This window comes from Canis lupus, chromosome 9 (genome assembly GCF_003254725.2).
Source record: "Canis lupus dingo isolate Sandy chromosome 9, ASM325472v2, whole genome shotgun sequence".
NCBI lineage: Eukaryota > Metazoa > Chordata > Mammalia > Carnivora > Canidae > Canis > Canis lupus.
The window spans coordinates 20,231,819-20,254,468 of NC_064251.1; the positions used below are offsets into that span (position 1 = coordinate 20,231,819).

At 56.2% G+C, this 22,650-nt stretch overlaps 1 protein-coding gene across 2 annotated transcripts; it reads left to right on the forward strand.

Moving 5' to 3' along the window:
* The first annotated feature begins 4,454 nt into the window (after window positions 1–4,454).
* On the forward strand, window positions 4,455–21,042 carry SLC4A1 (solute carrier family 4 member 1 (Diego blood group)). Of its 2 annotated transcripts, XM_025440262.3 has the most exons (20): window positions 4,455–4,595; window positions 8,097–8,179; window positions 8,304–8,394; window positions 9,491–9,570; window positions 10,408–10,588; window positions 10,690–10,825; window positions 11,233–11,356; window positions 11,470–11,551; window positions 11,690–11,871; window positions 12,375–12,585; window positions 12,812–13,024; window positions 13,202–13,350; window positions 13,463–13,657; window positions 14,819–14,992; window positions 15,449–15,538; window positions 16,017–16,183; window positions 16,715–16,968; window positions 17,971–18,140; window positions 18,234–18,410; window positions 19,337–21,042. In XM_025440262.3, exons 2-20 carry the CDS (start codon window positions 8,144–8,146, stop codon window positions 19,415–19,417), a joined length of 2,793 nt encoding a protein of 930 aa, XP_025296047.3. In that variant the 5' UTR covers window positions 4,455–4,595; window positions 8,097–8,143; the 3' UTR covers window positions 19,418–21,042. The 2 variants fall into 2 exon arrangements, with proteins under 2 accessions (XP_025296047.3, XP_035577187.2); XM_035721294.2 differs by lacking the exons at window positions 4,455–4,595; window positions 8,097–8,179; window positions 8,304–8,394 and adding an exon at window positions 8,418–9,187.
* Window positions 21,043–22,650: the final 1,608 nt, after the last annotated feature.

Consider the following 22,650-nt stretch of genomic DNA (forward strand, 5'->3'; position numbering starts at 1 on the left):
CCATGGAAATTTGGGGTTTTCCTCTTACACATGGTCCATCTGACACAATGGACTTGACACAGTGCTAGAGTGGCTGGGGGTCATCTCTGAATGGATGTTCGAAGAAGGCCTTTTGCAGGGGTAACATTGATCTGAGGCCTGAATGGTGAGAAGGAGCAGCCAGGGGAGACTGGAGAAGAGCAGCCAGGCAGGGTGGGGAGACACAGGCAGGAATGACGCAGGTGCCTTAATGGAGCAGGAAGGGGGTGGTGAGCAAAGGGCAGGAGTGGCCTGAAGTAGGAAATGGGTGTCACCCCACATTGGGGGGAAGTCACAAAGGATTTTACATGGGGGAATGATGTCTTCTGATGTTTCTAAAAGATCTCTCTGCAGGGCAGCTGGGTGGCACAGTCAGTGAAACATCCAACCCTTGGTTCTGGCTCAGGTCATTATCTCACAGTGGTGGGATCAAGCCCCACATTGGGCTCCGAGCTCAGCACGGAGTCTGCTTGCGATTCTCTCTCCCTCTGCACCCCCCAACACACACTCTCTTTCTCTCAAATAGATAAATAAATCTTTAAAAATATATAAATAAATATATAAAATAAAAGGTTACTCTGGGTGCTGGAGGGCACCTAGGGGGCTCAAGTGAAGCCAGGAAATCGGATGGGAGGCTCCTGGAGTGGTTGAGGAGTGAGATGCCAGGGTACAGGATTCCCAGGGAGGAAGGGTGAGCTGGTTCATCCCTAAGCACCTTTCCAGGTCCAGCCCCCCACCTCTCCTATTCTCCCAGCCCCACATCCCTCACCTGCCCTGAAGACAACTGGTCCGTTCATAATGTCCAAGGATTACCACCCCACTTCCATTCCTCCCCGTCCCCCCTGGCCAGCTCTGTACCTCCAGTTCACACCGTACCTCACTGGTCCTTCCACTCAGGAGGCCTTGCTCCCTCTTCTGATGCACTTTCCTAAGACTCAACTCATAAGACTTCCTGGAGACATTTCCACTTCCCAAATTGTTCCCAAGCCCCCCCATCCTTTATTCGCACCCCTGTCATTGCACTCTGCATTGTTATGTGCTACCATCCACACTGGACACGAACCCCTTGAGGATGGCTGCTGTGTGATTCAGCTCCCATGGCTCTTTCTTCCCCTACACAACCCAGTCACTTAACTGTGTCCAGAGCAGATTATGTTTTCAAGCAACTTCCCGACTTCATTTCATTGGTCTTCACAATAGGCCAGAGAGGAAAACTAAGAGTGGAGAGACGATATGGCCAACTCAAGGTAACCTATCCACCTAGGTCACAAAGCCCCCTGCCTCAGCAGTTCCACTGAACCTAGATGTCTCAGCCATAGGGCACCTTCCCATGGCTTGAGTCCCCAGCTCCTGAGGGCACAGGAAATCATATCTTCACCAGGAAATACCCATGGGCCCCTCCAGGTCACCTGGCCAGACCCTGTCTCCTCTGGTAGCATCCTGGCTCTCTTCAGTGGGTTACTCCATGCCATCTGGACATCCCCATCACCTGAGAGGCCATTGCAAACCATGGCCCTTTTTGCTCTGGACGTAGGCCCAGATCTCCCCACCAGTGCCTGCAGGGGAATTGTCCAGCAAGGCTTTGCTGGTGGCTTGAGGAGAGCCACCAAATTCACCCAATGGGTTCCCAGAAGCAGGTGTGGGATTATGAGCTGTGTCTGCCTTCAGTGGTCCCAGGCCCAGGCTGTTTCACCGAACACCTCATTGTCAAGACCATTGCAAGGGACAACTTGCTGAATTGCCATGAAACCTCCCTTTCTCATGTGAAATTTCAGCCTCTGCTCCTTCAGGCCAAGAGAGAGAAGGCAGTCTCCTTTCCAAGGCCTACTGTCACGTCCTCACCTCTCACTGAGGACTGACTACATCCCGGGATGATGGAAAGTGAGAAAGTCTCATCCCTTCTGGAGAACTATACCCCTTGCCCAGAGGCTCTTCCTCTGGGGCAACCTATCCCAACCCACAGTCTGGGCTGTGTGATCTGGAATGACATCATATGGGCAGTACAGCCAGGCCCCTGCTCAGGGTGGGCTTCCTCAGGCTCGGCCTGAGAGGGCCACCCTTAAGCTTACCTTGTACCTGCTGACACTTGGCCTTGGCTCCCGACCTTCCATGGGCAGACTTGGATGTGGACACCCATGGACCTTGGGGAGGGAACATGATAGGCTCTTCCCTTAGAACTAGGAACTGGGGGTGGCCGGGGGTGGGGGGTGAACAGGAAGGATGGCAAGCAGGACTCTGTGGGAAGAGGGAATCAGGATACCCACTCAAGCATCCTCGGGCCCTGCTTCATTTTCTCAAATGCCAAGCTTTCTGACCATCTCGGTCGGGGACAGGGGTATGGCTAAAGGGAGGCAAGCCTCTCTCTTATTTCCTCAGCACCTAACTCAGTGCCAGGCATGTGGAACCTTCAGATGAACTGAAGTCCAAGTTGGAATGAGTGATAGGAGCCATCATTTCTTCCTGGAAAAGCATAAACAAACCAAATGTGATGGGCAGATTTGGGGAAACATCGACGTTAATTCAGGGCAACAGACAACTTAGAACACATGGTATGAGTAGAAAGGATCAGATGCCAACCTGCTCTGCTGCTGCTTGAGTGTCTGGTGGGCTGTCAGGGCATGGTACCTGCAGAACAGCCAAACAGCTGCGCCAACTGTCCTCTTAAGCCAGATGTTCCCACCCCCACCCCCACTCCCAGCTGCCAGTCCTTTCTGGGCCTGGGGGATGGGCTCCCTTGCGGCCTCCTGCACTCAGCCACTTTTCACTCCCAGGGCAGGCAGATGGGCAAGGTGCTCGGACCCTCTGGGCTGTGGTGAGAGGGCAGGGCCTTTGCTTGGCATTTGCTGCCACCGCAGGGAGCAGCCCAGTCTGGGTAGGGCTTGAGACAGATCGGACCGGCCCACAGAGCAAGCACCAGGACAGGAGGGAGGAGGCACCCCCAGCTGCCTTCAGCCAGAGCCTCTGTTAGCGACTGGTGTGAAGGGCAAGGGGGGCAGGAGGGAGCACAGGGCTTAGCATCAGGCAGAGAGCAGGCCTGAGTGCCAGCTCCCGCTCCCCCAGCCAAGAGCTCTGGGGCTGGTAGCCCACTTCCCCGCCCCTGGCCTCCTCTCTGTCAAAGAACAACCACCAGGGGTGCCTTCCTCAGAGGGGCTTGGAGACAGTGTCTGTCCATCGGTTCTTCTTTTCACTAGGGAGCAACCTGACTGCTCTGTCACTTTGTGCCTCCTGTTGTGACCGCTCCCAGCACGTTGTCCACACACAAGAGGAATCAGCTCCGCATCTGAGCAGCTGCCCCCTTTCCCACTCTGCTGGGCTTGGCACAGGGCAGGCTCGTGGTAGGGACCCAGGAAATGGTGGTGAAACTGCTGGATACGCCACCTCTCTGTCCCTGTGTCTGAGCCTGAAGCAGGGAACCCCGAGGCCAAGGGCCACAGAACTGGGTGCTCTCCATTCACAGTAAGGACACTGAAGCCCAGAGAGGGCAGGCATTCGCCCAGGGTCCCACCAGCCAGTGGTTTCTGGTGCTGGGCGAGGATGGCTTCCTCTCTGGCTGCCCAGAGCAGGATCTACAAAACCCCCTTTCTGTCTGCTTCCGAGCCTCTCTTCATTCTTGCCGATCTGAACTCATTTTTCAGTCTCTGCTTCTCTAACCAGAGCCAGGGAGCAGGTGCCTGGCCACAGCACCCCCAGGAACAGAGGTTGCCCTGCTGGGGGGGTGTGGGCAGGGGTAGGGCGGGGGCCGAGAATGCGGGCTGCTCTGGCCTGGGGGCCCGGGCCAGGCTGCCAACAGAGAAGCCAGTGTGCCCAAACATTGAGGCTTTGTGAGCTCTGAGCTCCGTGTGGGGAAGGTTGTTTGTGTTGACCTGACATTGTTTCAGGTTGACTGAGGGGCTGCATCTTAGAACCCAGGGCCTGGCTCTTTGGAACCACCCGGGGTCTTAGGGGAGAGGTGGCTCGGGAGGGAGCAAGTCTGGAGCGAGAAGGGGAGGGCGCTGCCTGGACCCTGTGTGCACTGAGCAGGTCCTGTGGGCAAGGCTGTAGAGCAAGAGTGAGTTCTGGGAGAGGACACCAATGGGGAGAAGAGAAAGCACCTGTGTATCTTGGGGCCAGAGTAGAGGAGCCTGGCCAGAGCGAGGACAGATAGACGCAGGACAGGGGCATCCAGAAGCTGTGACAGACCTGCCAGGAAGCTGAGAGCTTGAGAACCCAGCCCTTGAACCTTAGTACACGAAGGAAGACCCAGGAGAGTCCTTGGGAGCCAGGAGGGCAGCAGGAAGCCTTGGGGGCTAGCTGGCTGGGGTGGGGTGGGCCAGACTCACAGCTGTCCAGATGTGTGTGAGAGATAACTCTGTTTACTGGGCACCCAGAAGGAGTAGGGCGGGGGGTGGGAAGGGGCTCCCCGGGACCGTGGGGCGGGCAGATTAGGAGGCGGGGGCATGAGTCAGGGGTTTGGGAGCTGCCCCCGGGGTTTGGGAGCCAGGACTTGGTGCTGTTAGAGCAGCTGTGAGCTCAGCTGGTGGCAGAGGACACCCGTGGCTGAAGGAGTTCGCTGAGGGACCCTCAAGGCTTGTGAGCAGGTGAGCAGGGCTGGGAGGGGCTGGAGGTGGTCCTAAGGGATTCTGCAGGTGCCCAGCCTGAAATCTGTGCCCAGGTAGACACAGGTGCCCGACCTCCAAGGGGGTGCAGGTGGGTGGGATGAGAACCATAGGATGCGTGTTGTTCCCCCTAAGGGCACAGGCCCGTTGGCACCTGTAGCTGCAGAGCGCGGGGCTGCAGGTGTTAGGAAAAAGAGGCTGGCACGTGGCAACAGAAGTATGTGTGGCTGGTGGTGTGGGGCACAAATGTGCTCCCCCTCCATGTGCAGGTCCTTTTCAGGTTCTTCTTTACCAGCCCCTTGGATCCCACAGACTCAGGTCTTAGCCCCCAGCCCCCTCTTTCCTGCATGGCTGGGGACCCACAGGCCATCCTATCTCCCTCTTCTGAGGACAGTTGTCCACTGACGCTGCTTCCCCTCTGGGACACTTCCAGGGAGTCAACCAGGCAGACCTGGCACTGTGAGGCAGGGAGTAAACTGTGGCCCTAAAAGATCTCTCCTAGGGAGAGAGCCCAGGGAGTGTTTGGAGGGAAAGGAGTCCCCCATCCCCTGAGGATCTCAAAGCACTTGGGCTGATTCCATGGGAATTATAGGAAAATCAGAGGGAGATAAAGACAGCAAGTCTGAGTTTGATCACAGTCACAGGGATAATGATGGCAAACATTTACATGGAGCTCTTTAGGTGTCAGGCATATTCTAAGTGCTTTATGTGCATCAACTTACTCAGAGCTACAACAGGCCTGTAAGATAGGCATCATTATTATGACCCCACTTCGCAGATGAGAAAACCGAGGCACAGAGAGGTTGAGTCATTTGCCCAAAGTCACATCGTAAGTGGCAGGGCTAGGATCTGAACCCAGGCAGTCCAGCTGGAGAGTCCATGGTTTTTTAACCAGTGGCACTAAGTCAGCTTGGAGCTGTTTTCTCTTCTGGGAGGCAGCTCAGCGTGATGGCTAGAGATGTAGTTGGAGTCAAGTAGGGCCACAGTTTAGTCCTGCCTCTGAGATCTACCTGCCAGAGGACCAAGACAAGTTAACCTCTCTGAGCCTCAGCTTTCTCATCTTAGTGACATTACCCACTTCACAGGGTGGTTTGAGGATTATGAGAGATAAGGCAATACAGCTTTGTGTGGTGTGGGGGCGATTACACAAAGGCAGTGCTATGCCACCAGGGAGCCCTCCCCATCATCTGGTCGTCCCCCCCACCAGCCTCTGCCAGCTGTGCCCCACCTCCGGGGCTCCAGATGCCATGCTCACCCTTATCTGGCCTTGCCCTGGCTGGCTGGCTGGCCAGGTGTTTGGTGAGTTTCCAGACGCAGAGCAGTGATCAGGTTCTAAGCTCTTATCAGTACCAGAGCAAGGCCCGAAGCTGGGGAGTGGGGGGGCTGGGCCCAGTGGAGGCTGCAATCTGGGTCATGGGTGCACCCTCTAAGGCCCCAGCTGAGCTCAAGGCACCTCCGTTCTCCCCTCTTCTCGCTCACTGAGGTCTCAGAACCCTGGTGGGAAGGTGCTCCCGTTGTCCAGATGGGATGACCAAGTCCTAGAGAGAGGCTGGAGCAGACAGGCAGCCTCCTCTGGCTCTGGAGGGCCCCTCTCCCCAATCCACCTCTCAGATAAGAAGCAGAGGGCAGAGCCCAGCCCCACGGGTGGGACTTTTAGCACCTAAGGCTAATACCCTTGAGACGGCTAGGGATTTGAGGTCCAGGCAGAGGGCAAGGCCAAAGAAGGAAGGAAGAAATTAGAGACGGGACTGTCCCCTGGTCATCACTTCCCCTGCCACCACCGCAAGGCAGGAACCCCTGCCCTTTGCAGTTTGGTGGGGCTCTGTATTCTCTCTCCCTATCTCTATCTCTCAGGGCTGCAGCACCCCCCCCCCAGAGAGAAATGTCTCTGTAGCCCTCTTTCTTTTTTTTTTTGTTTTTTTTGTAGCCCTCTTTCTGTACGTCCTCCCTGCCCTGTTCCCTCACACAGCAGCCGGCCCCGTCTGGCACGCTCCGACCTCTGCACGGTCCTTCTCACACTCGGACCATCCTTCCCCCCTCTCAGCCCTGCACATCCCTCCAGCCTCTTCGGCCCAGCCCCAGGGTCCCCTGCTCAGAGACACTCCATCCCCCACACCACCAGTAGGTCCTCCTTTTCGTCCTGCCATATGATCCTTGGCACCCAACACCTTCTGCTCATTTCTCGTTTGTCTGGGGGACGTATTGTCTCCTGAAGCACTTGGCCTGTCACGCGTTCCCAACTTGCCTCCCCACTCAGGGCAGGGGGCTTTTCAAGAGGAGGGGCAGCATCTCATTCATCTCAACTCACACCGCTCAGCACCATGTAGGTACAGAGTGGGGATGTGTGCCACCTGCCCCCAATCCCTGTTGCTGGAGCACCCTGCCTGCAGTGGGTGAGGGGGAAAGGGAGTCCTTGCACACCCAGTCTGGGGCCACCCTAGGGGACTTCTGTGCTCCCCTTGGGCTGGGCCTCACATTCCTGGGGTTAGCATACTTCCTCTCTGCCAGAGACATAACTGAGCAAAGCTGACGCACAGGCTCGGCCACCTCTTGGCTAAGTCCTGCCTCCTCAGTCCCAGAGGCCCAGGCCTGCAAGGGGGAGCCGCTCTTACATTCACCCGGCATATATTTATTGAGCACCTACTTACTATTTGCTATGTGGCAACCATTCTGCTAGGAGTAAAAGATTCAGTGGGGACCAAGATATGGATATTAGCACTCGAGGGGCTTCCCTTCTAGAGGCATCCTCAGACAATATATACACAAATGAACCAAGAAACCAGAAAATGATAGATTGAGTTACTGAATGTTAGGGTGGTCAGGAAGAGAATCTGAAGAGCTCAGATGTGAGAAAGGATGAGGTGGGGGAGAGGGGCACTGAGGATATGGACAACTGTGTGTGCAAAGGCCCTGGGGCAGGAAGGGCTTTGGTAAGAATGATGGGATACATGAGGAGTGAGCAAGAGAGATGGAATTCAAGATGGAGTGGAGGAGAGAAACGAGGCCATATCATTCAGCACCTCTGAGACACTCCCTAAGATGCTACAGCCCCACGCCCAGCAGAAAGTAGCTGTTTCTGGGAGAAGAGGGTATGTTGTGAAGACTCTCATGGGAGCTAAGTTCCTTGAAGAAAGAATAGGTCATGCCCCTGGAGTTGGCTAAGTCCTGGGCATGGACAGGAGAAGAAGCCAAGTGAGGATTGGTAGATGGAAGGAGATGTTGAATTTGAGGGACACCCCCACCCTCTCAAACACCCTCTGATTGATGGGTCTTCCTGCCCCAGCTCTCCTGTCTCCTATACACCTGTCCTCACACCAATAAATCTAGCTCCTTCCCCCACCCAACCCCCACTTCCTTCCCCTGCCTCCACTGCCTCCCAACACCTGGGATCCCCCTTGACTCAAATATAGCCCCCTCTGGGGGAGGATCAGGAGACCCCAGGATGCCCTGTCCCTCACTCAGCCTGTGCTCTCCCACCTGCAGGGACCCGCAAGTGCGGGTTATGCTGGGGGCTTGGATCATCGTGGACAATGGACAACCAGGACAGCACCATGGAAAAATGGCAGGTGAGTCTTTTGTAGTATCTGCTGGGCTCCTATCTGGGGACTCTGGGAACCCAACCCTGGACTCCTACCTTCATGGTGGCTTGAGAAGCCTTCCCAGCCCAGCCCTGATGGCCACTTCCTGTAGGACAACCATGAAGAGGGGCTGGAGGACACTCTGGAACAGGAGGAATATGAGGACCCATATGTCCCCATGGTTCAGGTGGAGGAGCCAGTAGGTGAGCCCCATCTCTCTCGCTCTCTTCTCTCTCTCTTCTCTCTCTGTCTCTGTCTCTCTCTCTGGGATGAGCTGCTGAGCCCCAGACAGAGAGACAGTAGGGGAACTTGTCTTCCCCCTTCTCTACACCCCCTCCTCCCGCCAGCCCCAGGGCCAGTTCTCCCACAATCCTGGCTGATTGAAGGATAAACAGAGTTTTGTTTGAAATGATCACAGGAGGTGACTGGGGGTGGGGAGGGGGCAGGACTAGTCACCCATGGCGGGGCCCTTCGATTTGGGATAGGGCAGCCAGGCCTGTCTGTGACAAGGGCATGAGCCCACATGCCATCTGTGACCATCCAATGCTGACTTCTAGGCCAGGCACTGGGCCTATTCTAGGAACATCATTTCTGTTTGGGGGTCTAGAGGTCCTGAGAAATGAGGGGCTGTAGGGACCTTCAGGGAAGAAAGACATCAGGAAACCTTCCCGGCTCTGCCAAGGTCTCAGTTGGGGAGCCCCAGGGGGGCATCTGTTTACTGTCAACAGGACTTAAGTGCTGGCAATTGGTATTGAAGATAAGAGGCCCCTCTGGGAAATGAGGACTGGGAGTGGGGTGGGAGGTGGGCGTCAATATAAGGCAGAGCCCACCCTGGCTCCCAGAGCTCCACCAGGAGACGGGGAGAAGTACTGGGCTGGTGGGATTGCTGAGGCAGGGGAGAAGAAGGAAGGGAAGCTGATCCCAGAAGGTGCCAGAAGAAGGAGAAGATCCTAGGAGAATCCTGAGAAGTGCCATTCGGGACGCTCCACTTTGGAGGTGACCCTCTCTGTCACCACTGAAGATGACTCCCGGGGGTCTTCCACAATGCTTGGATGGGGCGTGAAAGAGGCAGGCTGCGCCAAGAACAGACACAGGGAGCCACAGACCATTGAGCAGCAGGAGTGGGGTGGAGTGCAGCGGGGTGCGGGCACCGGGGTCCTAGCCAGTGGCAACAGGAGGGAGTGGGGATCATCTCATGCTGCTCTTAGAAGCTTGCAATGGAGGGGCACCTGTGGAGTGGAGGAGGACCCTAAGGGAGGGATTACTGGGGGGCAACACTCACCCACTTTTGGGTTTCAGCTTACCCCACTGAGCCGACAGCCACAGACGAAGACACCGTAACACACCCAGACACCACACCACGCGCAGGCACCCACGAGGTGAGGACCCTTGGCATTCCCCGGTTCTCTTTTCTGTGCCGCCTGTGAACCTACCCTTCTACCAGGAGAAGGGAGGTGAAGAGGGATAGGCCCGGCTGCAGCACGGGAGATCCCCACAAGCAGGCAGGTCAGGGCAGGAGTGGACATCTCGGGAAATAGACCGAAGGGAAGAGGACACCCCTGTGGAGGGAGGAGACCTGGGTCTCTCTTCCACTGAGCAGGGAGCTCCCTGGGCAGAGATAAAGGGATTGCCAGAGGTCTGTGCTCTCGGGCCCTCTGGCCTTGGCTGGGCTGTCAGGTGCTTCCGAATTAAATACGTTCCCCCTCTGCCCAGGCCCTCCTGTCCCTGTGCATCCCCGCTGGGCATCAGACTGTCCAGCTGGTTAGGAAATTGGATCTACCCTCAGCTAGGCTCCTGGGAGCAGCCACTTGGCCCCAAGGAAACCCAAAGGCATGTCGAGCCCACTCAACAGTCTTGGAGGCAGGAGACCCACATGATAACCCCAAAGGCTCCCTTTTCTTTCTCCTCCCAGGTGTCCACTCTAGCATCCCTTTTGGTCCAGAGGTTCTCCAAGTGCCTCTGAAATAGGGTGAGGGAGCTGGGGAACAAAGCCAGAGTTGTGGGCTGTTCTCGCCCCGCCCCCCAACTCCCTACCTCCTCAACCCAGCCAGGCTGCTGCTTCCGCCAGTCCCCTCTGAGTTCTGGGTCTGCCCTGAGTGCTCCAGGACTCTGGGTCTCCTCCAAACATCTCTTGGAGCCTGTTTAATGCCCACCATGCTCCCCCCAGGGTCCCACCTTGGGGCCTGAGACACTGATTCAGGCTTGTGGGGCCGCAGATCTATGTGGAGTTGCACGAACTGGTGATGGATGAGAAGAACCAGGAGTTGCAGTGGATGGAGGCAGCGCACTGGGTGCGGCTGGAGGAGAACCTGGGGGAGGACGGGGTCTGGGGCCCCCCACACCTGTCCTACCTCACCTTCTGGAGCCTCCTGGAGCTGCAGAAAGCCTTCGTCAAGGGTGAGCCCTGCTGGTCCCCTCTGCAAGACCCGCACGTAGGCGTGGTGGCAGGCAGGAAGGCCACCACCCAGCCATCCAGCTCACCCCTCCACCCCTCACAGGCACTGTCCTCCTGGATCTGCCAGAGACCTCCCTAGCGGGAGTGGCCAACCAGCTGCTGGATCAGTTTATCTACGAGGAGCAGATTCGGCCTCAGGACCGAGACCTCCTGCTCCGGGTCCTGCTGCTCAAGCACAGGTGCCCCTGCCTGCCAGGACCTGGACTCCACCTCCCCAGCCCACCTGCCCCAAGCTCTCCCTGGAGACCCGGGTGGTTCCTCCCCCACCAGACCAGGGCCCACTTTTCTTCCACGATGGCTCCTGCCTCTGACACCTCTTGAAGGGTGACCATGTCTCCACGTTCTCGGGAGTGCAGGCTCTCAAGGCCCCTCCCTCCCTCCAGGCTCCACCTTGTCATTCCAGACACAGACCATCCGCTTGCATCCATAATGTCCTTCCAAAGAAGGCTGATTGTCCCTCTGCCCCGGGGTCCCTCTAGTCTGGTCACTGGGAAGCCCCACCTGATCCCTCCTACCACTGGTCTCTGTGCTACTAACATCCCAGTCTGAACAGCTTCACTCAATCCAAGTCCCCTGTGTCCCGCAGCCACGCCGGAGACCTGGAGGCCCTGGGCGGTGTGAAGCCCGCGGTTCTGATGCGTTCCGGGGACCCCTCACAGCCTCTGCTCCCCCAGCAACCCTCATTAGAGACGCAGCTCTTCTGTAAACAGGTGAGGCTGTACCAGGGCTGTGAGCAGAGCCAGAAAGCCACCAGCCTGAGATGAGGAGAGGGCTGGAAGCTCAGAGTGGCCAGACAACTCCCCTCACCACCCTCCTTCCACAGGGAGAGGGGGGCACAGAGGATTCACCATCTAGAATTCTGGAAAAGATTCCCCCAGATTCGGAGGCCACCCTGGTGCTAGTGGGTAAGCAGCTGGTGCCTCCCCTGATCCCCATAACCCCTCATGCCCCCGCTTCTGCCTCCTGTCCCGGCCCAGCCTCCCTCTCTGTCAGCACAGACCCAGCGGCCCCCCTCAGCCTGTCCTGGCCCCTTCCCCTCACAGGCCGAGCGGCGTTCCTGGAGCGCCCGGTACTGGGCTTCGTGCGGCTGCAGATGGCCACAGAGCTGGACGCTGTGGGGCTGCCTCTGCCTGTACGCTTCCTCTTCGTGTTGCTGGGACCCGAGGCCCCCAACACCGACTACACCCAGCTGGGTCGGGCTGTTGCCACCCTCATGTCGGAGCGGGTGAGGAGAGGCTGGCGAGGCCTGGGGGAGCCTGAGGGCTGGGTGGCAGCTGAGGTCACTCACTGGATAGGCACTTTAGTTTTGCTAGTCTGGCATGTTCAGTCTAACCTGGCTGCTTGGACCCTGTCTGGCCAGGGGTAGGTCGTCTGGGCTCGTGTGGTCTGGCCTAGCCCTGCCTCATGGGGCCTGGGTGAGGGCCACTCTGACCTGGTTCTACCCGGTTAGGTCTGGCCTGGTCTGGTCTACCCTACTGGGTTCCATCTGGTCTGCTCTAAGCTCCCCCTGATTTGTTTTAGTGCTTCTCCTTTCCCCGCTCAAGGGCCCATCTGCCTCTCCAAAACCCTTTTGTGGTGGGCACAGAAGTAAGGGGGTGGCAGGGCAGGCCATTCCTAGCAAGAGGGAGCTGGGTGAGAGGGTTCTGGCCCTGGAGGCCATGGATGTGGATGATTGGGTCCTCCGGGCTGGCAGGTCCAGGCAGTCCTGACCCCCTCTCTGGCCCGCAGGTGTTCCGCACTGATGCCTACCTGGCCCAGACCAAAGAGGAGCTAGTCCGCAACCTGGACTGCTTCCTGGACTGCAGCCTTGTGCTGCCGCCCTGCGAAGTCCCCTCAGAGCAGGCCCTGCTCAGTCTGGTGCCCGTCCAGAAGGAGCTGCTGCGGAGGCGTTACCTGCTCAGCCCCGCCAAGCCGGACCCCCACTTCTACAAGGGCCTAGGTACCTGCCCCTAAGCCCCCACAGATCCTTAGATACCTCAGCGCGGCCCCGTGAGCCCCTGCTTCCCTTCCTCCCATCCAACACCCCGGCGTCCCCTCTCTCTGTCCTCATGTCTCCCAGCCTTCTCGGCCACCCCATTCCCATCAGAAGATGCTATCCACAATTCCTCTCTCCCCATACCTCCTCCTGTGACCCCCTGTGACCATGGTCCTGTTGTTGACTACAGATTTGAATGGGGGACCCGGGGGCCCTGGTGAGTCCGACGACCCTCTGCAGCGGACAGGCCTACTCTTTGGGGGCCTGGTGCGTGACATTCGGCGCCGCTACCCCCTCTACTTGAGTGACATCACAGACGCGTTCAGCCCCCAGGTCCTGGCCGCTGTCATATTCATCTACTTTGCTGCCCTGTCACCTGCCATCACCTTCGGCGGCCTCCTGGGTCAGTGGCTCTGCATGACCCCTTAGCCCTCACCCCTGACCCTTTGGCCTCTGTGTCGGCCCTGCCTTCTGTTCCAAACTGACAGTCCAGACCCCTACAACAGCCTGTTTGGGAAATGCTCAATTGGACCTGGAAATGACCTCTTGACCTTGACCATTCTGTAACTTCTACCCACAGGAGAAAAGACCCAGAACCAGATGGGGGTGTCGGAGCTGCTCATCTCCACCGCGGTGCAGGGCATCCTCTTCTCCCTGCTCGGGGCTCAGCCCCTGCTTGTGGTTGGCTTCTCAGGACCCCTGCTTGTGTTTGAAGAAGCCTTTTTCTCGGTAGCTCTGTTCTGGCCCCACTCTGTCCGTGTAGCTGACCCCAGCCCCACCTGCCTGAGGCACGGTACTTGGGCCCACCTGCCTGACCCAGTCCTCTCTGACCCCCTTGCAGTTCTGCACTAGTAACAACCTGGAGTACATCGTGGGTCGTGTGTGGATCGGCTTCTGGCTCGTCCTGCTCGTGGTGCTTATGGTTGCTTTCGAGGGCAGCTTCCTAGTCCGCTTCATCTCCCGCTACACCCAAGAGATCTTTTCCTTCCTCATCTCCCTCATCTTCATCTATGAGACCTTCATCAAGCTGATCAAGGTGGGGGCCATGGGAGTGTTGACGTTGTGCGACTCTGTGCACACACCATGTGGCCGTGTGCGTCACTGCACAGGTGTCCTTATAGCATGTGTGTGGCTGTGTCTTCATCATGTGTAGCTATGATCACATTCACTGCAACACCTGCTGCCTGTGGGCTGGTACTCTGGCCATGACCATGCGGAGCACCTGCCTGAGGGGGCATCTCTGTGTGAGCATGTCCAGTGTGTATGTGAGACTGAACCCGGAAGACTGGGTTCATGGAGAGGTAGCAGGGGTCCCAGAGGCTCTGATGTCCCCCACACCCACTTGGGGACTCACCCTTAAGAACCCACAGGGCTGGGGTGCCTGGTTGGCTCAATCGGTTAAGCATCAGCCTTGGGCTTAGGTCATGATCCCAAGGTCCTGGGACTGAGCCCCACATCAGGCTCTCAGCTCAGTGGGAAGCCTACTTCTCTCTCCCCCTCTGTAGCTCCTCCTGTTTGCCTGTTCTCTCTCTCTCTCTCTCTCTCTGATAAATAAATACTATCCTAAAAAAAAAAAAAAAAAAAAAAAAAGAACCACAGGGCTTGTGGGTGGAGCACTCTGCCTCCTCAGCTCCACTACTTTAAACTACGCCTACCTCTGCATCTGCATTTTATATAGAGGGAGGGTGGACACTGCATGTCTGCCTCTGATTCTGTTAGTTGGTGGGGATTTCTGTTTCCAAGTCTTTGAAGCCCTTTTTAGGAGCCTCCTTGGCACTTGTTTCCCACCCACCAGCCTTCTCATGTCTCCCAGGTCCTGAGTGCTGACATGCACACACGTATACTCATTGCTGTCATGGTCTGCCCCACCCAAGCTGAGCCTGGTCTCCACTCCTGAAAACTAAGCTATAGAATCCCATTGTCTCTTTGTTTTCCTCTCAATTGAGGATGAAGATAAGTGAATGGATGGATGATAGATGGATGGATGGATGGATAGATAGATAATGATAGATGATGGACAGATTGATGGATGGATAATGGGGTAGATGGATGATAGGTGGATGGATAGGTGGATGGATGGATAGATGAATGGATGATGGATGATGGATGGATGGATGAATAGATGATGGACAAATTGATGGATGGATGGTGGGTAGATGGATGAGAGAGAATAGGATGCCTTTGTTTTCTGCTGCAGATCTTCCAGGACCATCCACTGCAGAGGTATTATGACTACAATATGACAATCATACCCAAACCTCAGGGTCCCCTGCCCAACACAGCCCTCCTCTCTCTTGTGCTTATGGCTGGCACCTTCTTCTTCGCCATGATGCTGCGCAAGTTCAAGAACAGCTCCTACTTCCCTGGCAAGGTCAGCACACACATCCCAGCCCCGCCCTTGGCTACACTGCCTTATCCCCATCCAAAGCACTTCTCCAGGTTCCTCAGTGCCATTAGCTCCCCTCCTTTCCCTATTCCAAGCCTCCCTGACCCCTTTCTCATTTAGGCTTTCACTCTTCAGGCAAGCCCACCACCCTTTCTCAGCATGTCCTGGCTGAGAACCTAGTGGGGAGCTGGGAAGAGTTCTTAGAAAGGGGTGGAGCAGCCGTGGGGCAAGTGGTGGGGCTGGGCCAGGGGAAGAAAAAAAGGAGGCAGGTGCATTGAGATGTAGGACAGGGCAGTAGGTGTTGATGGATCCCCTGGGAAGAGCAAGGATGAAGAAGGATGAAGAAGAGTTGGATGAAGAGGGAGCAGGAGTGGGGGCAAGTGGGAAGTAAGAGGTGGGGAAACAACTGGGCACTGACCTGATTTCTCTGCTTGCCCTCAGCTGCGACGGGTCATTGGGGACTTCGGGGTTCCCATCTCCATTCTGATCATGGTCATGGTGGATTTTTTCATCACGGACACCTACACCCAGGTGACACTCTCCTCCCACTGTCAGCTCATTCTCCCAATATGCCCCCTCCCAAGAACAGCTTTCCCAAACCTGAAGCCAGCTAGAACTACCCTTACTCATTCCTGCCTCCCCTGAGAGCCCCAAGATCTTCCCACAGCCTAACAGGACACCTCTGGCTGAAGCAAGGGCCTGGGAAAGATTGCCTTTTACCAAGGCAGTAGGAAAGAATCTGCTTTGGAGCCAGGGAGATCTGAGTATGAATCTCAGTTCCCCCACCAAATAGCTGTGCAAAGCAAAGCAAACTACACAACCTCTCTGATCCTGTTTCCTCATCTATAAAGTGGGGAATGAGAAGATGTTTGTAAAGGGCTTAGTGCAGTGACTGGGTACAACGTAGGTGCTCAATATAAATAAGTCCCCAAATGCTCAGGACCCTGGCTCCCTGCCCCTGCCTCCCTTCCTCTACCCCAATGTTCTCACCAGCATTCCCCTCTCACAGAAACTCAGTGTGCCTAGAGGCCTTTCAGTGTCCAACGCCTCAGCCCGGGGCTGGGTCATCCACCCACTGGGCTTGTATTCGCCTTTCCCCATCTGGATGATGTTTGCCTCTGTCCTGCCTGCCCTGCTGGTCTTCATCCTCATCTTCCTGGAGTCCCAGATCACCACGTAAGGGCAGAGCTGGGCCTGGGAGGGTCTGAGGCAGGGAAAGGGACAGGCTCCAGGCAGGCATGACACCAAGGACTGAGCTCTAGTTCCAGTGGAACCTGTGGCCCTCCTGATGAGCAGGAGTGATGGATGGGTAGGGGCAGGTGCAGGTTTTGTGGGACCTGACATGGTATAATTTGGGGAGGCCTTTTTGAGACAAAGAAGACAAAATGAGAACTACAAAATGAGATGGCACAACCCGGAAGGGACCTTCACCAGTGAGGCTCCCAGAAGCTCACCTTCATTGGCTTCAGCGTAAATCTGCCTGTGGACGGGCATTCTAGGTGCTGCTATCTTAGGATACTTGCACTCTTAGAGTCTGGATTCTCAAGATGGGATGGGAGGAGGGGAGTGAGGAATTCTAAGGGAGATGAGCACAGCAGGATAAACTAAGATACAGAGGGACCCAAGTATGGAGAAGAAAGGAGGGGGCCAGGAGGGTGGGGATGACGGAGAACGTTGCTTACCCCTGACCTCCCACACCACCTCCAGGCTCATTATCAGCAAACCAGAGCGCAAGATGGTCAAGGGCTCTGGCTTCCACCTGGACCTGCTGCTGGTCATAGGCATGGGCGGTGTGGCTGCCCTCTTTGGGATGCCCTGGCTCAGTGCCACCACCGTTCGTTCAGTCACCCACGCCAATGCGCTCACTGTCATGGGCAAGGCGAACATCCCGGGAGCTGCCCCCCAGATTCAGGAGGTCAAGGAGCAGCGGATCAGTGGGCTTCTGGTCGCTGTGCTCGTGGGTGAGTAGGGGCTGGCCGCACTCCCTACCACCCTCTGGCCTTGCTCCCAGCCCCCAGCCCCTGCCCCTTAGGATCCAGTGCCTTCTGCAGCCCTGTCCACCCCACAGCCTGGTCTCCCCACATGCCCCCTGCCCATGTCTCCCCAAGGTCACCTATCCACGTGAGGAAGTTCTGGAGGAAATGCCCAAGGCCCAAGGCACTGAGATAGACATCTGAGCAGAGGAGGAAGCATGGGGGCGGGGGGGGGGATATGTGTGTGTGTGTATGGGGGGGTGCTCCATACTGAGACCTTCTCTAGATAGGACCCAGTATTCAGAGCTTTACCCAACAGAAGCTCAGTGAACATTGGGTCCCAGCCCTGCTCTGCTGCTAACTCAGTATCCTTCCTCCTCCTGGGCCTCAGTTTCTCTGTCTGTACCATGAGAGGGTTCATTAGATGCCTCTGAGGTCTCTCTGGCTTGGCTGCTTTATGACTGATGCCAAGGGCAGTGCTCCGGGCATAATCTGGGGTGGGAGAGGAGAAGACAGGATCACTGGGGTTGATCCAAGTTCTGGAGCAGCTGAGAGTCCAGCTAGGCTCAGCGTGGGCAGCGCCACAGTCACTGGTGGAGTTGCCAGGGAAGCTTCTTAAAGGAGGCAAAGTTGATGTTAGTTGGAGGAGGGTTAGGGTTTGGATAGGTGGAGGGGGATGGAGGTGTTCTGGGCTGGGGCATGGAGAAGTAGGGCTTCTCCAACATCCGTGAACCCCTGAGGCTAAAGGAGTAGGCTTTAATCTTTCAAAGGCAAAAGTTTGACTCCCAGATCTGCTGCTCTGTAGCTGTGTGGCCTTAGGCAAGTTGGTTCACCTTTCTGAGTGTTTCCTCATCTGAAAAATGAGGGTATTACCTATTAAGAGAATCCACAGAAAGGGCTTCCTAGGGTCCCTGTAATTTCATTCCCCAGCCCCCGATGCTGTCAGCCCTCTGGGCCCCGGGCACTGAGAGTGCATGGTTCTCCCTGCAGGCGTGTCCATCCTCATGGGGCCCATCCTGTCCCTCATCCCCCTGGCTGTGCTGTTTGGCATCTTCCTCTACATGGGGGTCACGTCCCTCAGCGGCATCCAGTTATTTGACCGCGTCTTGCTTCTCTTCAAGCCGCCCAAGTACCACCCGGATGTGCCCTACGTCAAGCGGGTACAGAGCCGTCCTGGCTGCTCAGCCCAGAGCGTGGTGGGGGTTGCTGGGTGCCAGGGCTGGGCAGGCAGTAACGGCAGCCTCCACCTGCAGGTAAAGACCTGGCGCATGCACTTATTCACGGTCATCCAGATCATCTGCCTGGCAGTGCTGTGGACAATGAAAACCTTCCCGACCACCTCCCTGACCCTGCCCTTCATCCTCATCCTCACTGTGCCTCTGCGCCGCCTCTTGCTGCCACTCATCTTCAGGAAGCTGGAGCTCCAGTGTGTGAGTGGCTGCTCCCCACCCCTACCCTGCATGCCCGGGGCAGGAGGGACTGTGAGGAGAGGACAGAGGCTGGAGGCAGGGCTCCCAGAGCTGGGGGACAGGGAGGGATCCTCCCAGGGGCTGGAAGAATAGGAGGGGTGGGTCTGGAAACAAAGGAAGGCGGTAGAGCGAGGTAGTGAAGATCTGGGTCCGGGGCCCTCATCCAAATTTGGCACTGCCTCGCCCTGGTGTCCGACCTAGAGCAGGTGGCCTCCTTCCTTTATGCCCTGGGTTTGCTCACCTGTGCAGGGAACGGTAAGGACAGGGATGGAGAGACGGTTAAGAAGCACGCAGGGTGTGCACCACATGAGCTGTTCTGACCACTGAGCAGCTCTCCATGTGGTTTTTTTTTTTTTAAGATTTTTTAAAATGTATTTATTCATGAGAGACAGAGAGAGAGAGAGGGAGAGAGAGAGAGAGAGAGGCAGAGACACAGGCAGAGGGAGAAGCAGGCTCCATGCAGGGAACCTGATGTGGGATCGATCCCAGGTCTCCAGGATCACGCCCTGGGTGAAAGGCAGCGCTAAACTGCTGAGCCACCCGGGCTGCCCTCCATGTGGTCTTCCAAGTCATCTTGGACAGAGTTGCTCCACTAATAAAATTCTTCCACGACGTGACAGTCACTGTGGGGTTGCCCTAGTGAACAGGGCACCCTCTGGAGGCCCTCCCCTGCCGGGGTGCCAGATCCCCAGGGGTTCCTCACCCTTTTGGAAACAACTCATGTAAACCAAACCTAGGGGTTGAGGGGGGAGGACGTGACTTGTCCAATCCAGATAGAGTCATGCCCTCTCCTCACTCCAGAGGTGCTCTCAGCACTGGGGTGAGCGCTCATCGGCCCCATCCCTCCCCCAAACCTCACCCCCTCTCTTTCCTCCTCTACCCTCCAGCTGGATGCTGACGATGCCAAGCCGACCTTCAATGAAGAGGAAGGTCAGGATGAATACAATGAGGTGCACATGCCCGTGTGAGGGGAAGGTGTGAGCCTCAGAGCCCCCTCCACCCTCCCACTTCCCCACTCTCCCAGGAAAAGCAGAAGTTTATGGGTATCTCATCGACTCTCAGATCCCTCCTGGGGTAGCATCTGGAGCCCTGGGGTTGTGGGTGGCGGATGGAAGGGGTGTCCAGGCAACCTTCCACGAGGGATAAACCAAGTTTTATGGCTGGAGATGGTCAGTAGGGTCCACACTGTGGGGAATTTACTGTTAGTCCCTCCCGCTGCCACTCTGCCACGTGAAGCTCCCGAATTGAAGGACTTGGAGCCCAGTCAACCTCTTCACAGCACAGATGGGGCAGTAGCTAGGGAGGTAGAGGAGGTGGGGTTCAAGTTCTTGCATGCTATTTGACCTTGGGCAAGCCCCTTGACTTCTCCAGCCTCTGCTTCCTCTTCTGTAAAATGGGTATATTTATAATAATACCCATGTTACAGAATGGTTACTGAGGACCAAAGATAAATGTGAAAAGGGGGCCTTGACAGCTTTGAAAGGGCTATCATACGGTAGTCGCCATGCTTCTTCAGGTCGGCTCAGGGTCACACACCTCCTGAGCCATACAGCTGGGATTTGAACCAGGTCTTCTGACTCTGAGGCGGGAGCCCTATGCTCTACCTCAGTCACCTACCTTCCCATGCCTAGAGATGCTGACTCCCTGCTGACTGCTCCCCTCCCCTCTCTGTTCCCACCCCCACCCAGGGACCCTCTTCTCTGGGGCAGAGGGAGGTGTCCTGGTGAGGACAAGGTGTGGGTGAGGATACAATCAGGGCTGGGACTCAGGACTCCACAGTGCTCACTCCTTCCTGCCATGCTCACACTCATTCACACACTCATTCCACAAACATTTACAGAGGGCCCCAGACCCCGCAGATACAGAGGCACCTGAGATAAGATGGGGGGTGGGAGGGCAATGTACAGTCTGTTTTAGATTTGGGGGGGGGAAGTGGGGGGGAGGAGGTTTGTAATTTATTGTGTATTTTGTAAGAGCTCTCATTGTACCTCAGCTTCGCATAAATGCCCAGGCCTCCAGTTTGAGACGCACTGTCCAAAGTCTCACCCCGGCTGAATCTTGGGGAGAACCCTGATTTGACCAACTAGGGTAAAAGCCAGTGGGTTCTGTAGAATATGGGCATAATCTTTTTTGTTTTTTTTTCTTTTTTACAAAACAAAAATATAAAGAGCTGAGAGAACTGGAAGTGGTGAGAAATGGTTGAAACGGAGAACCAGGGCACCAGGCGGGAGGCCCTCAGGGCAGCCTGAGTGCTGACAGCCGCTCCTCACCACTTCACTGGCTTGTGCCTCAGATTCCTTGTCAGGGAAATGGGGACGATAATGGTACCTACCTTGTAGGATTGTTGTAAGGACTAAATGAGACCATGCATGTAAAACACGTGCTTTAGCACAGCCTGATGTCAGGCCTCAGAGGAAGTGCTCCATCAATGTTAGCTGCTGGTGTGGTTATCCTCACTGGGAAAGCCCTGCCCTCCCTCCTCCTGCTCCTTGAACACTGCTAAGGAAAGTGGAAAGAAAGTCACCCACTCTGCTAGCACCCTTCCCCGTGATGCTTGGTTATAGGTTTTGCCAATAAATGCGTCTGTGATGGAGTGACTGCCTTGCTGGAATCTCCCTTCCAGATTCAGGGGTGCCACAGGGTCTTGTCTTGATCAGACCCAGTGGACACAGTATGCATGGTGGGGTGCTGGTGCCAGGGTTTTAACCCCAGGGTGGTGGCAAGGAAAGCCAGGCAGTGGCGCTGGGGGCAGGGACAGAACTGGAACCCCCAAGAGTCCTAAGGCGGACACTGGTTGCCAGTGAGAAAGTGGGAGAGCAAGGAAGACATGTTTACACTCTGGACATCCTTCTTCTTCAGAATAAACAAGGCCCATAGGAGCGAGGAGGGGGGCTGTGAGTTGGCCTTGCTCCCTGCCCCCTGTACTGGGGGCCCCGGGGGTCCTCTGGGCCAATCAGCCCCTTGGCCTGCTTGCATCAAGCTGGGCAGCACCTGAGGCGGATTACCAGGGAGGGAATGTGGTTTGCCCTCAGTTCCACTAGAGCCGCATCTCCCGACCAGCTTTTCCACTAGCCCTCACTCTGGTCCCCGTGGAGGGCCAGCTGCCTCCAGCATTTCTAGGGGGCTGATGAGCCAGGGCTCACTCGCCCTGGAGAGAGGCTGCCAGAACATAACCCCTCCCCACCCTTCTCAGCCTTCCAGCAAGAGGTCAGTGCAGGGCTGGGCCGCCTGGCTTCCTTCCCTGCATCTATATTTATTTGTGGCCTATCCCCAGCTGACCCCGCCCGGGCTGCCCAGGGCAGCCGCCAAGGGGCCAGAGAGTTACCTTGGCCCCGGGGAAAGCCGTCCAGCTGTCTACCTCCTACGCACACGCAGGGCAGCTTCGTGTCCCCACAGCAATTGGCCTGTCCTCAGTGTTTGCCAGAACCTCATTGGCCACCTTGAGCTGCGAAGGCATTAGGGAAGTGTGGAGTCTATAGAAAACAATCCCATGACTTCCTGCCTGTCAGAGGCCTCACTCCCCTTGCATTTCCTGCTCCCCCTACAGATGCCCTGCCCCACTCTCTCTGCCGCCCCCCACATTTCCTCTAAGAGCTGTCCTTCCGTCCCATGCCAACCTCCCAATACTTACATACTTCCCTCAAAATCTCTGCAGTTCTAAATCCTGCCCACCCATTCAACCTCGTTTTTATAAAAGATTGATTTATTTATTTGAGAGAGAGAGCACACATGAGTTAGGGGAGGGTCAGAGGGAGAGAGAGAGAATCTCAAGCAGACTCCCCACTGAGCATGGAAGAGCTGACAAGGGGCTCAATCCCAAGACCCTGAGATCACAACTCTAGGTGAAATCAAGAGTCCAGATGCTTAACCAACTGAGCCACCAAGGCGCCCCTTGTTTGACCCTTTCTTAAAGATTACTTCACTGGAAATTGGTTACCCAAAATGAGGTCCACACTTTTGTGTGAACACAAAGTATAACCCCACTCCAGGTAAGGGCATAATTCAAGAGAATCCAAAATCTCTATACCTGAAGATATTGTTTTTAAATTTTCTTTTTTAATTTTAAGTAAACTGTATTCCACACATGGGGCTCGAACTCAGGATCGCAAGATCAAGCATCACATACTCCACCAACTGAGCCAGCCACCCCTATACTTGAAGATATTCTTTATGGGTCTACCTATAGAAGCAAAAAACTAGA

Excerpts from the sequence above, each read along its gene's own strand:
- SLC4A1 (XM_025440262.3), top strand. The coding sequence starts at position 8,144 with ATGGACAACCAGGACAGCACCATGGAAAAATGGCAG. Across the intron at positions 8,180-8,303 it reads GCACCATGGAAAAATGGCAG|GACAACCATGAAGAGGGGCT; the intron begins GTGAGTCTTTTG and ends CACTTCCTGTAG. Across the intron at positions 10,826-11,232 it reads GTCCTGCTGCTCAAGCACAG|CCACGCCGGAGACCTGGAGG; the intron begins GTGCCCCTGCCT and ends TGTGTCCCGCAG.